Genomic DNA, 15,801 nt, shown 5'->3' with positions numbered 1-15,801 from the left:
AAAGAGTTTTTGGTCATTTTGTCATGGTCACAAAGAAGGTTAATGGTGATGATTAGGGTGTTGACAATAATAATACAGTAGCGAGCATCTGGTTAAATTCAACAACCATCAGTCATCTGTGGCAAATGGATAACAAATCATTGTAATAATCACAACTATAATGTAATAATAATAATAATAATAATGATAATAAAAAGTTTCTTATATAGCGCTCAACTTCCACATAAGTGCTCTGCGGTGCATTACAATATTAATTTTATCATTCAAACATTCATTCTTTGACAATTTCGAGAACACATATGAAGAACCAAACACATACACATAAACTCACGCATAGATACATTTCCACATACTTACACCAATTTTACTCACTAACATTAATAACTGATTCTAACGAAACACATTTGAATTGATTAATTACCAAAAAAAAAAATAATAATAATGTAATTTTGAAAACAAAAAAAAGTTATACATACAGTGATTGAAATGGAAATTGTTAGTCTGAACTAAGGATCAAAAGTGGAATAAGATAAACTTAAAATTAAATTTATATTTAAGGTGTAATGTAATCGGGAAATGATACAGCCTCACTATCCATTTTAAATCCACAGTTTGGTTTACAGTTGCAATGGAATAACAATGCTATTCATATACTCATTTTACACATAAGTACGGTAAGAAAATGTGAGTAAAGAACCCTTTTCAATCACTCACTTTGATTCTAACCACTGCAAGACTCAGCTCACAAGCCAAAGACCACAAAGCTGTGCATCTAGTAAGTTATAAAATGAAATTGGTTGTAATTTCAAGGATTTAAGTGGATATATAATATATTTCTATTTGGAATAAAAATAATTTAAAAGTCGAAGGGGGAGTCAGGGGTGATAACTAAAGTGGTGGAAGCATAAGGAACTTGATAAATAGCTTGATATCACATTAAACACAGTTTTCCATTTCCATTTTTCCATTTTCTCCATCAGAAGACTGCTTGACATGGCTATATTTAGTCACTATGGAACAGGCCAAAGGGTTGGATTCATCTTTGTTTGCTTTGGAATTAGCCTCTGCTTGATAGGGTCAATTGCTCCCTACTGGCTGACAGCACAGGTTTGTGTGGTTTGTTGTTATTGTGCACTCGGGATGAGTCGACATTACTTGAGTTGGATCTTTTCCCTTTCCCTTTCATTTGACCAACCTTCTTTTAAGTCAAATCCTCAAATGAGTGGAAAGGAGGAGGAGGGGGGGGGGGGGGGGGGGGTCCAGTACATATAGTTATATATTATATATATGTTTATATTATATATATTTGATTTCATTTTAATTTCTTTAGTTAAAACTAATTCAAAATGAAACATCACTCTTCAGGGGTGAGAGTTTTTTCATATTTGCGTGATTTAAAAAAGTATATGGGCCTGTCGTATAATATAACGTAACTGTAAAAATCCACAATACAGGTTGCTTTAGATTAGATTTTATGTACATCCCTTAAATGATGAAGTTGAAATACTTGAATTTTTCAAAGGTGATCAGGAGAAATTTATAGGGGGCAGTGCTTTAACTCACTCAATCGAGAGAGTTTTGCTACTTTTCAAAATTGGAAAAAATGTATTAAAAATTTACTTAGTTTTATTCAACTACCATTAACATGTTACAACTAAAAACATTAGCGTTGATACTACGCCTATAATTTGTCTCAGAAAAATGTAATAATTAGGCATAGGGTAAAAGTAACCCGGGTAAACTACGGATATAGTCGGTGTTAGGGTTGAGTGAGTTAAGAAACTTTGCTTTTATTTTTATCAACTGTCTGTTCAAAAATCATGAAGACCCCTGAGCAAACCACTATCACTTTCTACATTCATTGGCTGTATCACTCTTGTTTAATTATCGTGGTTTTGTTTTCTTGTGATTGGTGAGAAGTGCAGAGCAGGTGTATCGACAACGATTATATACTAAATATTAAGATAATATCTTTTTTAACTCGGTAAAATGTGGAACAGGTGAAATTTATTTTGATTGCAAAGAGTCAGTACAGAGTAAGGATGTAATTCACATTGTTGGTTTGGTCATGTTTTCATATATTCAAAACTTTCAAGTTTATCTCTGTTATCAGAAAAAAAGCTTTTAAGTTGGATCCCTATTTGTGTTTACCACATACTCTGATTCTTTACTATTAAACTTTTTTAATCACTTATTTAAAACAGCTGTTCTGACCCCCACGATGATCCGGAGGTCACTTACTGTGTCTTCTATCCCCTTATTATCTTTTTTCCGAGTTGCTTTCTGTCTTTGCCTTGGAATGGAAGTGCTTGGTTTTGTCCTGGCCTTTCCTGGGGTCCTTAGCTGAGAGAGAAACAGTCAATGTTGAGTATTAGTTTTAGGAGAGGATTTTTTTCCTTTGTAAATCATCTCTATTATGTTTTCTCTTTTGTATATATTCTGTTAACATTTGAGTGTATTCCTGTTAGTGGGAGCCAGTGCTGGTGTCACTTTGAGACTTTTATGTGATGCCAAACTAAGTATAATGATTTGTTCCCAATTCGAACTAATTCCCCTTTGTCTTACTGTTTCTTGGCTTTTTAAATCGTAATTTTAGAATTTTTTGACAATCCCACTTTCTAGCTAGGGGAATTAGGGACACAAAACCCCCGAATTGTGCAAATTAGTGATGAAAGCATGATTTTTTAATGAAAAAAAGTTCGTGCTCTAAGGTTTAAATTGTGATATAGAACCACTTTCTCATCACTCCAAGAGCTGAGATATCAGCAATTTAAATCGTGTAAAAATTCACGGTGGTGATGAAACTTGCCGCCTTCACAACGACATTTTGCTTTGGTGTCAGAAGGTCACAGACTACGTCATCGGTACCGAGTACACATGTACACTGTTGTTTAAATCGAAATCGGAAATATAACTTATCATTTATTCATAACATACAACTTATCAATTTCATTCATTTAAGAAGAGAGTAACATAATTTTCAAAAGTATTTTTTAAAATCCAAAAGTATACCAATTTTGTTATTTCAAATTGTACCGCATCGGAACGCGAAACATGAGATTGTGAAATCGAAGAAATTAAAGTTGTGGTGGTCGAATACGAATACAAAAAAAAAAAAAAAGATTTTTTCCCCCTCTCATATCTTTTGTATATTCCGATAGCTTTCAATGAGTATAATTTGTATTTTCTTAATGTCTTTTTAAATTAGAATTATTTTAAAATAATAGACTTCCGCTCATGTGACGATGTTTATAAACAATGCATCGCATTCTGGGGTTGCTAGTTGTGTCGTCTGCATTCGGGTCGGCGAGGTCACGAAACGGTGTCTACTTGAACTCTGTCGCCTTTTACCCACCTCATAATAATAATAATAATAATAATAATAATAATAATAATAATAATAATAATAATAATAATAGTAATAATGATAATAATAATAATAATAATAATAATAATAATAATAATAATAATAATAATCAGCATCATCAAGGTCATCATCATTAGCAGCATACCGAGCACCTAGATATCGTTTAAGCATCAATGTTTATGTGTCACACTAATTCAACACAGTTATGTTATTATTGTGGTTTGCGTAATAGTATGGTTCAAATCAAATTTCAGGTTGAAAATGTCCGTATCATCATCTTTAACATCACTGTCATGAGCATCGCCTCATCCCATCACCAACAATCCCGTGATCAAGTCACTTAACCCATTAAATCATGGCATTGACAATGTACTAAATCTTGTACTAACGACTAACAATTATATAATGGCAAAATGCAGTATTGAGGTGGATTGGTCAAAATGATTCATTTGTCGAGATAAAAAAAATTAAAAATTAGAATGCCCAGCTCTGTCAAAGCGCACATATTGTGGTCAATGGTACGTGACTTTTATAGCGTAGCGTTCTACCAGCTATGGTGTTAAGACTTTTAACGGATTAGAAAATGATAGTGATAAGCTAGATTTGTCTGTTGAAGATCGCTCTGAGGATACACTGGAGGTCCTGAAGTAAAATGATACCAACAACACTAATTATGTCGCTTTGATATACGGCCACAAAATATCAGAAGGCTTGCTGTGAAAAATGAGAAATCACAAGAAAACTTGTCAAATTATCCCGATGTAGACAATCTCTCATCATCCCACTGTCCAAGGAGGCAGAATATGCGTTTTCCCTCAGATGACGTTATCACAAGAAATAGGACACATTGTACGCTTTGCAACAATAAGATGAAGCTTCCCTCCATTCAATAATGAGAAAAGACATGAACAGAAATATCTGCGTGGCTGCAGAAATTATAAACGATGTCTAGATTCTCTCCATGTTCTCAAATGGTGATTATATTGCGCAGGAAGTTCATTGTCAGGAGAAGATTTGTCATGTCCGTTTTATGAACATAAAAAATGCTAAATATTACCAAAACAAACAAAGTTCTAGTTTTGCTGTTGCTGAAATTGTTTCTTCTTCTTCTTCTTCCTCTTCCTCTTCAAGCTGAAACTTCCTCGTGGAAGGCTCAGCAGCAGCATTCCCAATTGTTTTTCTGGGAGTTATCCAAATTGTTCCTAGGTCTTATAGTTGAGGGCAGAAACGAGTGAAGATGGTAGTCCACTCTAGATTGTGGCAACATAGATTTGCCAGGTTTCCTCTTGCTCTGTTGGAGGCCGTGTACTGACACCTGACTTTGTTTTTCTGACCTTTGTAAAATACATTTAGTTTATTCTTCTCTCTCCTTTCCTTCAATGGTTCCAAATGGGGTGTCATATATATGGCTTTGATTTGTTTGAGGATTTTGTTGAACGAATTTTATAGCTTTTTTTGGATTGATTCTATTTACCTAATTTCGGAGGTGTGATCGGGATCCCATACCTTACCGCTTTACTCGAGTGTTGGTCTAACATAAACTTTATAGCATTTCTCTTTTATGGTTACTTTGTAGCCGAAGAGGTTTCTTCTCAAGAATCCCAGGGTGGAGTTTGCCTTCCTGCATATGTTTGCAATGTGGTATTTCCAGGTCAGGCGATTGTTTATCGTTACTCCGAGATATTTTGCTTTGGTGATTTCTTATAGTGAGTTGTGGTGTATTGTGTATTATCTTCCTTTTGTTGGTAATTTTCTGGAATCAAAGTCCTGATGAAGGATTTCTGAGTCTTTCTTATGCCTTATTGCTCTGTACAAAAGGCTGTCTTCCGGAAATAGTCTCAGTTGAGTTCCGATCGAAAATCTTTCAGGCAAATCATTGATGTAGATAAGGAACAAGAGGGGACCCAGTACGGTACCTAGGGGCACACCTGTAGTACTGGAGCTGACTCTGACATTGCTCTTTCAGTTGTTTACGATTAGTGAGAAAATCCATTATCCAGTCGTGTGTGTTACTCATGATTCCATATCTCCGCAGTTTAATAGCCAGAGTATGGTAATTGACTTTATCAAATGATTTACTGAAGTCTAATAATATAACATCTGTTTAGAGTTGTTTATTTATGTTTTCTGTTACGTTGTTGCAAGTTGTTGAGAGAGAGAGAATGCTGTGAAAGAGTTTGCACCCAGTCGTATGTTCACCCAATCAGGTTCAGAGGCAGACTACCAGGCCTCGACAGCTAACCTCAGGAAAGGAAACATTTTTAGCCTTCAATAAGACAACATATGGTTTTCTTGAACACACTCACATGGAAAAATCTGACAACGAGATTTTGGCTTTATCTTGCCCCGTTAAATAATTCAAAGAGATCAGGATAAACTAGAAAAGGCTGCTGTTGAATTCTCTCAAGTCTCCCAAGAAAAATGTGTTCCACAGTCATTTGTCTAATAAATATGATTTTTGTTGGATCCTAATCATCTAAAAATGTTAATATACGTCACCAAGAAAGTTTTTCATTTTCGAAATTAATAGTTACCAACATCACCATAATCACTACCACTATCACCACCACCACCTCATCATTACCATATTCATCATCATCATCATAATCATCATCATCATCATCCTCCTCATCATCATCATCATCACCATCATCATCATCTTCATCATCATCGCTACCACGATCACCACCACCTCATCATCATCCCCATCACCATTATCAATACTACTATCTCCATAATCACTCATCATCATCATCATCATCATCATCATCATCATCATCATCACTACCATTACCACCACCACCATCATCACAATACCATCAACACCATCCTGATCATCATCTTCATCGTCGTCTTCGTCATCATCATCATCATCATCATCATCATCATCATCATCATCATCATCACTACCAAGATCAGCACCACCACCACCTCATCAACATCACCATCATCATTATCATCATCATCATCATCATCACTACTATTATCACAACAATCACCTCATCATCATCATCATCATCATCATCATTATCACCAACATCACCTCCACCATCATCTTCACCACGATGACGACCAACACAAGTAAAACTGACACCAGCACCATCTCATCCTCTCCCACCACCCCCTTCCAGTCCTCATAATAAAGCTATACTACCGTCCCATACGGTTCCTATATCACATAAAGTCACATTTTTAACAATTATAGTTATTTAAACCAAAAAAATCAACCGCTTATACGGGCTAAAAAAATTATATATTTTTAAAGCACCGAATTGTCAACAAATATTTCATGGATTACGCCCCTTTGTTTTAATATAGCTTATATAGGCGGATTTTCATCTCCCTATTTTACACTGTTAGAGGAATTTCTCAAAGTGGTTCTATATCAACATCGATTAATAGTGGTCTCAAGTTACTTTGTACCAAATTTGGTGCTTTCATCACTAATTTGCACAATTTTACCCGAATTCCCCTAGCTATTCTTCCTTTTTACTGATGCTGAATTGATCTAAATGTATTGCAAGCGCTGTAAAACCCTTAAAAACAAACGAAAACAACAAAACTGTTGTTTCAAAATTAATTGCAAGTGAACCTCAAAACTGCAATGTCAGCCCTGTTTACAATGATTTATTTAATTTGACCAATCTCTCATTTCTGGTCGTGTCTTTTTCTTGAATTTTATTTTGAGTTTATTGGGACAGCTCGGCTCCCGATAAATTGTCCCGATAAAGCAGCGTCCCCAATACCGGCCTGGACTGTATTTTGTAAAACTAGTTATTTAGGGTTATCAATATGGATCTGAAAAGAATTGTACGACATTTGCCAATTCTTTTGCTTTGACCTTACTAGTACAAGTCATGATGGTAAATCAAAATGTATACATATTTCGATGAAAATGGATGATACTTCATGATTTTAATGCCAGCAATTAATGCAAAGAAATTAAATTATCTGTTTCTTTTTATTTTTTCATTTCTTTTTTTCTATTTCTGGTTTGTAATCAGACATCTATCAAAGACGTCAGTAATCTCCTTGATGATGTGATGGATCACTTTGGTGTCGGTGATGTCACGTTGTTTGACCTTCGGATCGGTATCTGGTATTATTGTATTGATATTCCTCTGGAGGAAAAATGCTACAGCATGTATGATACAAGTGATGAAATAGGTAGAGTATTATCTTTAAATTAATTTTATAGCTTTTTTATTTATTTTATTTATTGTTTTCTCGTTCAAATAAGTTTTTTAAAAAATATTTTCTATTTGGATATTACTTAATTGCATCATGTGATGAACTGCAATGCATTATGACTTCCATTTCCAGTCACTGTGATATTTAACTTTCACCAAGCCTATGGAGTCATATTTACTGGGTGGGGTTCCTACCTCCCATAGTGGGCAGGGAGGTACTTATTGTGTCTTCTATCCCCCTATATTGTTTTCCAACTTGCATTCTGTCTTTGTCTTGGAATGAGATTGCTTGGTTTTGTCCTGGCCCTGGTCGGGGTCCTGGCTTGAGGAAGACAGTCAAATGCATAGTTATTGTTTTGGGAGATGATATTTTTTTCGTTGTAAATCATCTCTCTGTTATGTATTATTATATTTGTTATAATTTATAATGTAAGCATTTGAGTGTGTTCCTCTTAGTGGGGGCCGTGCTTGTGTCCGGATGAGACTTATTGGTGATCTCAAACTAAGTACATTGAAGATATGCTCTTGGAATCTACCTCTGATCCCTATTTGTTCCCAGTTCCCCTTTGTCTTACTTTTTCTTGGATGCTTTAATTGTAATTCTAGAACTTTTTACTACCCCATTTTCTTCCTTTTTACTGGCGCTGATATAACCTAAATGTGTTGCAAGCGTCGTAAAACCCTTAAAAACAAACAAAACAAACAAGAGTCATATTTATCTTGGTTTAATAAGCCACAATTGTTTGATACCAATTGAAAGATTATTAGGCTATGTGAAAGTGTGGCTGCATGGTCTAGTGATGGGTATGACACAAATCGGGAAGCCCTGTTTGAGCCTCACTTAACACATAGTTGAGTCCTTGGAAAAGGCTCTTTACTCACATTCTCTCACCTTACTCAGGTGTAAAATGAGTATATCGTTGTTGATATGCCCGCTCTGCACTGTATTATATATATACATAAGGTACCTATTTTTGCTCATTAATTTACTGACGTTCCAAAGAAGCCATGGTGTAACGAGCTAAAGATAAGAAAATATGCTCAGTTTTGTAGGTAGAGAAACACAAATTCATGGAATTTGGTGTGTGGATATCTTGCACAATTTGTTCTTTTGATTATAAATGGCTAATTGGAGTCTTTGCCCTCTTTTTTAGCTGAGGTTAGTTTAACTGAAATTTCTTATTAAATGAACCGTCAAAAAGATATTGATTTTAGTGGCTATGGAGGTGTACATTTCAATTAGATATTATGGATGGCTGAGGACATTCCAGAAGGTTGATATTTACGAATAAAGGTACATTTCATGGGTTAAAGAGAATCATGTAAAGGGGGATGCTATACACTAGTAACCATCAGATTAGTTAAAGAATGATTAGAAGAAGAATGTCATAGCTTTATATGACAAAGATCACAATGTCCCATGGTCATGCTTCTCTTTTTGACAAAACTTATTCATTGGACACAAGCACTGGGCAGTGTGGCTCAGTGGTACGGTCTTTGCTTCGTACCGGAAAGTAGTGCTGCGCTGAGGACCGGTCCCAAAGTGGAGAACGGTTGGCGGTCCTTACTTCTTATAACCTTTCAACGGTCCCAGTGATTTTTGCGCCATACTACTGCCCCAGCTATTCTTTGCCTCGGTTCTTTTGCCTACCTTCCACATATCACCACCCATCCCACTTAATTAATCACACCCACCCCCTTTGCTATACACTAAACGACACAGACGACCATCTCCCTCCACTCCGCAAACCGCCCTTTCGTGTGTGAGATGGGGGGAACAGGAGGCGCACTCCTTGGACGATTCCATTATACGGGGTAAATTTCAAAATTTACTACACCATAATGATCGCAATGACAATGATCTCTGATGAAGGCATGACCCCTCTTCTCTAATGGGTTATTGTTTGAATTTAATGTGACTACTAAAGATGCGTGTGTGTATGTGTGTGTGTGTGTGTGTGTTTCGAACCTAGCAAGTCCGATTTTTTGTCTTCTTTTGTCTATCTCTTGTCACCACTCCTTTCTATCGCATTGTTGTCATTTAAAATAATACAATAATATTAAGATTTCGTTTAGTGTTTTAACTAATCAAATAATATGAGTTTCACAAATTATATCTTCCTTCCAAAACAACAGTTATAACGTCTGTATTTTTAAAAAGGCCAATAGAATATTTGGACCCCGTGTGGTCTCCGGGGTCCCTCAACTGAGAGGGAAAAGAATTGAGCCACCGTAAGCTCATGCATGTCGTAGAAGGCGACTAAAAGAGCCATTCTGGTTTGGTGGTAACCAACGAAAAACCACCCGACTGGTGAGAGAAACACGGAGAGACATAGTGGCTCCACAGACCCCCATACCCCAGCCCTTTTTATGAGAATGGCTTCATTCACCCATTTTGCTATTTTTCTTGTCCTGGCAATCATCCCCAAACTTTTTCTCCCCCCAAATCCCAATAACGTAGTATATAAAAGATGTTCTGAGGAATGACGGTTTCAGTTTAAAGAGAGCAAGGGAAGGCGATGGCATAGCACAAATCCCACCCCCTTTTACCATATTTGAGCTATGATTTCCATTCCATACCCCATTTCCCCAATGATTCCAAATTTCCCTTCCTTATCAAAATTGAGTTGCCAGGACAGAGAGAGAGAGAGAACCGAGGAAAACAAGCCTTCTTAACTGTCTTCTATCCCCCAGTATCTCTATACCCTGTACCGTTGAAATAGGTTCAACGAGGAGATATTCCTTTCCAAATCCTGCACAGCAGGCACCTTTCTGCTGAGGGTGCGCAGTTCCGAGAGGACCCCGATAAGGAGGAGCTATTGATCCTGGAGGCTGAGGGGGGTTCACCTTGCGAGGTGTTTCTACCCCAACACTCCTCTTTGGCTTGACGTTTCTCTAAAGACGGGTGGGTAGCCTACCTTGTAGATGGCCCGAGCTACCCAACGCAGAGATGCCAGATCTATTTTTTGGCACTCCCCTCCATTTAGGCAAAGAGATTGGAAGGACTAGATTTAAAACCATATCTAGTTCCTGTCCCCATGAAATTTCTTTTTAATCATGGTTTGTCATCTCTGAATCAGCAGTCAGTCTTTGTGCAACGCAAAGATTAGGGTCAATCCGAGAGAAAGGCCTGGAGGCGGAACGTCCACCAACTCCACCCCTCGAGTCTTTTTTTTTTTTTTCCCAAGGACCATGAAAGGACAAGAGGAGGCCAGACTTGAGGAGTATAGCTTCGGTGAGTGCCTTACCCCCCAAGTGTGGGACTGAGCCGTGCTAGTGGGCACAATATAGCCGGGTTGAATAAAAACTTATATATATCATGGCCAAAAATAGTAAAAACTCTCCCCTTAAAGCCCCACCCCAGACAGGAAAAAAAAAGAAGAATAACTGCCCCGATGACTCTTGATGACTTACCAGGAATGGCAACCCCAAAATTCTCGCCGTTCCTGGTAATTCAACTGAATGAGGATAATATTAAACTAAACACTTTGAGTATCTTCACAATCAGCAAGGCACTCAAAGCAAATGGCACCGGTACACCAAAGGCAGTGAACAGGAACAACTCTGGCACTTTAATGATACAAGTGCAGGGTCAAAAAGAGAGTGAGAACCTCTTGAGATGTACCAGATTCTCTGACATCCCAGTCACCGTTGAGGCTCACAGGAGCCTCAATAGGTCAAAAGTTGTCATAAGAAGCAGAGATCTCGTAGGCTCTTCGGAGCAGGAGATGGTTGAGGAGCTGGAGGGTGTTGTCGAAGCTCGGCGGGTTTGCATCCGCCGCGGCGACAACACAATCCAGACCAACACCTGGATCCTGACTTTTGACAGCCCGAGACCCCCGTCGAGAATAAGAATTGAATACCTCGACTTGGAGGTTCGGCCTTACGTCCCGAACCCCATGAGATGTTTTAACTGCCACCGGTACGACCATACTAAAACAAACTGCCGCCGTAAAGCTACATGCCCCCGCTGCGGCAAAGAAGACCACAATGAGGAAAACTGCAAAGTGGACCCTTGTTGTCTGAACTGCCAAGGCAAGCATGCAGCACATTTGAAAGATTGTCCTAAGTGGAAAGAAGAAAAGGCAATCTTAACATACAGTGCCACTTACGGCGGTACGTTTGCTCAGGCAAAAGCAGTGATCTGCCCCCCTCGGCAGGTCGCTGTTTCTGCCAAGAGCTACGCAGAAGTTGCCAGGGCTGCTGGTAATAACCAAAACAGCCATGGCAAAATCGCACAGACTAGAAAAGACAGTCCTCAAAAGAAAAAGCCATCAAGACCTAAAAACAAGGTCCCAAATGTGTCAAAAAATCTTTTTGACACATTGGAGGTTCAAGATGTGGAACCTGCAACCCCCTCCACATCCGCCTCCAAGGCGACCTCCACCCCCCCTCCTTCCCCAAACAAAAAAATTCTCCCCCTCATGGGCATGGATGTTGGACCCACCCCCCATCTCCACTCCCGTGAGCCCTCTCTATCCCCCCAAAAACAAAACCCCACCCTTCCCAGAATATGGAGCCACCAACACCAGTTGGGGGATCCACAGATCCCCCTGAGGGGCCTCAAAGCCCCAAAAAATCTAAGAACCCAGAGGGACCTAAAAATCCCAAGGGTTCAAAAAAACTCAGCCCTAAAAAAAACCGAGAGGCCCCCCACAGGGCCTCCTTCTCCTATGGAAGTCTCTCCTCCTAGGAGAATAAAAGTAAAAGGGTTGAAGGCAGGCATACTGCCTAACCTCCCCACAAAAAATTAGGATACCTAGTCAGACAAGATTAATTTCCTGGAACATCAGAGGGATCAGATCAAATAGAACAGAATTGGACCTCCTCCTCCAGAGGAATCCTGATGTAGTCTGTCTGCAGGAAACAAAATTACCAGCAGACGACTACACAGTAAAAGGATATACGGCCAATCATCTGATTCACTCTGATGGCCAGATAGCGTGTGGGGGAGTTTCAATTCTCACTAAGAAGAGCACCCCCCACCGCTTGATACCAATAAAAACAAATCTATAGGCAATAGCAGTGAGAGTGACATTGCACAGACCAATCACCATCTGCTCTGTGTACATCCCACCAGATCATCGCCTCCAGTCTGCCGAGCTAGAGGGAGTTCTAAACCAACTCCCCCCTCCCTATGTGATAATGGGAGATTTCAATGCTCACAGTCCTCTCTGGGGAAACACAGACACAAACCAGAGGGGAAAGGCAGTGGAGGCATTCATAATGAAAACGGATGTATACTTGGCAAACGGTCTCGAGGCAACACGGGTAAATATTCACAATCTTACCACGTCTGCCATTGATCTCACTTTCTGTGATCCTACACTAGCTCCAGAACTCTCCTGGACTGTGATCGATGACGATCACGGTTCTGACCATTTTCCAGTCTGCCTCGACATCACCCCGACTTCAAGGGCCCCACAGCCCAAACGTTGGAGTGTATGGCGAGCAGATTGGGAAACTTTCTCACAGGAGTGTCACAGACTCCTTACGACAGAGGTGGACAGCTAAGAAAACACAATCCCTGGTTTACAGAGGAATGTCGAGCGGCCCTACGGGAGAAGAAAAAAGCATACAGGAAAGCAATGAGATTCCCAATCCCTGAGAATTTCGCAACATTTAGGAAACTACGAGCAAAGTGTAGGAAGATCTTCCGAGAAAACAAACGGAGATCCTTCAAAACTTTGTCTCAAAAATAAATAGCCAGACACCCCTGAATAGGGTGTGGAAGATGTTACGGAAACTGAAGGGATCCGATAGTGATTCACAAATCACTTGACACGTCCCGATGGATCCGTGGCTGAAACAGAACAAGAAATTGCCAACACTCTGGCCGAGAGGCTGGCGCACAACTCCTCGTCTGCACACCACACATCACAATTTCTGCGCCATAAACAAAACGCAGAAAACACACCAATAAACTTTACATCTACAAACACTGAAGACTACAACAAACCATTTACACTTGAGGAGTTGGGTGCCTGCCTCCGTGACACAAATGTCACAGCACCGGGTCCTGACAACATCAGTTATGACATACTCCAACATCTTCCACAAGATAGTCTGGTTGTCCTTTTGAATATCTATAACAAGATATGGACAACACAGACTTTTCCACCTAGTTGGAATCTGGCCACCGTGATTCCAATCCCAAAACCTGGGAAAGACCATTCGGACGCTTCAAACTACCGACCAATCTCCCTCACCAGCTGCCTATGCAAGCTGATGGAGAAAATGGTCAACAAGCGTCTGATGTTCTACTTGGAACACAACAACTCCCTCTCCGACCTCCAATGTGGCTTTCGAAAGAACAGACCAACTGTTGATCACCTTGTTCGACTAGAGAGCTTCATTCGTGAGGCCTTTGCCAAAGGTGAGTACTTGGTAGCAATCTTCTTTGACCTCGAGAAGGCCTTTGACACAACTTGGAAATTCGGAATCCTCAAAGATCTGCACAATCTTGGTCTACGAGGAAACCTTCCAATGTTTGTCAGAGCATTTTTAAACAACAGATCCTTTCAGGTCAAAGCAGGATCCACCTTTTCTGATCCATTTGATCAGGAAGAGGGAGTTCCACAGGGTAGCATTCTGTCTCCCATTCTGTTTGAGATTAAAATAAACTCAATAGTGAATGCAATGACAGAATGTTGACTGTTCCTTATATGTTGATGACTTTTTTGTATGCTATCGAAGTAAATCGAGTATGGACACCATTGAGAGACAGTTACAACTCCAACTAAACAAACTGTCGGAGTGGGCAAATATCAATGGTTTCTCCTTCTCCCCATCAAAAACAGTAGCTGTCCACTTCTGCCGAAAACGCACCTGCATTAGACAGCCTGACCTTTATCTCAACAATTCCAGAATTGAGGTAAAGGACGAAGCCCGATTCCTGGGTTTGATCTTTGATAGGCAACTAAATTTCCTCGCCCATATCAAAGATCTCAGACTGCGATGCATGAAAGCAATGAGAATAATGAGAGTTCTGTCGAGCATGGAATGGGGTTCGGACACAAACACTCTTCTAAAGATATACCGAACCCTTATTCGATCAAAACTGGACTACTCATCTTTTGTATACGGCTCTGCAAAACCATCCTACTTAGGCATGCTGGACCCAATTCATCATCAGGGACTGCGCTTGGCACTCGGGGCTTTCCGCACTTCTCCAGTGGCAAGCCTTTATGCTGAGGCAGATGAGCCACCTCTCCATCTCAGGAGGAAAAAACTGGCTCTCCAGTATGTTACTAAGGTCACATCGCTGCACGACAACCCAGCACACAAACATGTACACTACACGGATAGGACACTAGAAGAAAAATTTCGCAAGCACCCAAAAATGACACCACCATTAGGTTGCAGAATAAAAAAAGACATCGCAGACATGAACATCAGTCTAGATATGATACATCCATACGTCCAGGCAAAGACACCACCGTGGTCCATACATAGACCAAACATAAATTTGGACCTAACAAAACTGGAAAAATCACAAACAGACCCACATATTTACAGACACTAAAAGCAATATTACAAACATATAAAAACCATACTCACATATTTACGGATGGTTCAAAGAGCGCAGATGCAGTAGGATGTGCCTATCACTCATCGGAAGGCACAGGATCACTTCGCCTGGATAGAAATGTTTCGATCTTTACAGCGGAATCGAGAGCAATCCTAAATGCTCTCCGTTTGGCTGAGAGATCGAATAAAAATAAATTCTTGATCTTGTCTGACTCGCTGTCCGTACTTAAGGGGATTTCAAATTTTTATTGCACCGATCCAAGACTCATAAGTATCTTGGAAGGTGCAAATAAATTATTTATTAAAAAAAAGAAAGTTTGTTTTCTCTGGGTACCTAGTCATGTGGGTATCCAGGGGAACGAAGAAGTGGATCGACTGGCAAAAGAGGCAGTGAGCCAAGAATTACAAGAGGGCAGTAAAATCCCACACGCGGATTTAAAGATCAATATTAAAAAACATGTCGGAAAGGAATGGGAACGATCCTGGAGTCGAGATGTACATAACAAATTAAAACAAATTAAAAGTGACCTCGGCCCCAGACCCAACTCGGGGCTAAAAAGAAGAGACGAGGTAAAAATAACTCGACTCGGATCGGACATACTGCCCTCACTCACCGTTTCCTTCTGGAGAGGGATGAAAAACCCCTTTGCAGAACATGTAACTGTGACCTGACAGTTCAACACATTTTGATTGAATGTACAGAATTAGAACAGA

General features: G+C 39.6%; 1 protein-coding gene across 1 annotated transcript in view; it reads left to right on the top strand.

The window, feature by feature from the left end:
- Window positions 1-15,801, top strand: part of LOC144977281 (uncharacterized) — a 42,266-nt gene that overhangs the window by 12,305 nt on the left and 14,160 nt on the right. The window contains exons 2-3 of the mRNA XM_078922330.1: window positions 981-1,107; window positions 7,372-7,534. Of these exons, the coding sequence (XP_078778456.1) occupies window positions 994-1,107; window positions 7,372-7,534 (277 nt within the window). The 5' untranslated portion in view covers window positions 981-993. The remainder of the gene's footprint in view (window positions 1-980; window positions 1,108-7,371; window positions 7,535-15,801) is intronic.

The sequence above is a fragment of the Berghia stephanieae genome, chromosome 1 (assembly GCF_034508935.2).
Source record: "Berghia stephanieae isolate SIO BIC M18660-M18661 chromosome 1, UCSD_Bste_1.3, whole genome shotgun sequence".
Taxonomy (NCBI): Eukaryota; Metazoa; Mollusca; class Gastropoda; order Nudibranchia; family Aeolidiidae; genus Berghia; species Berghia stephanieae.
Note: the sequence above shows the minus strand (reverse complement) of the source record. Positions and strands in the feature narration are given on the sequence as shown.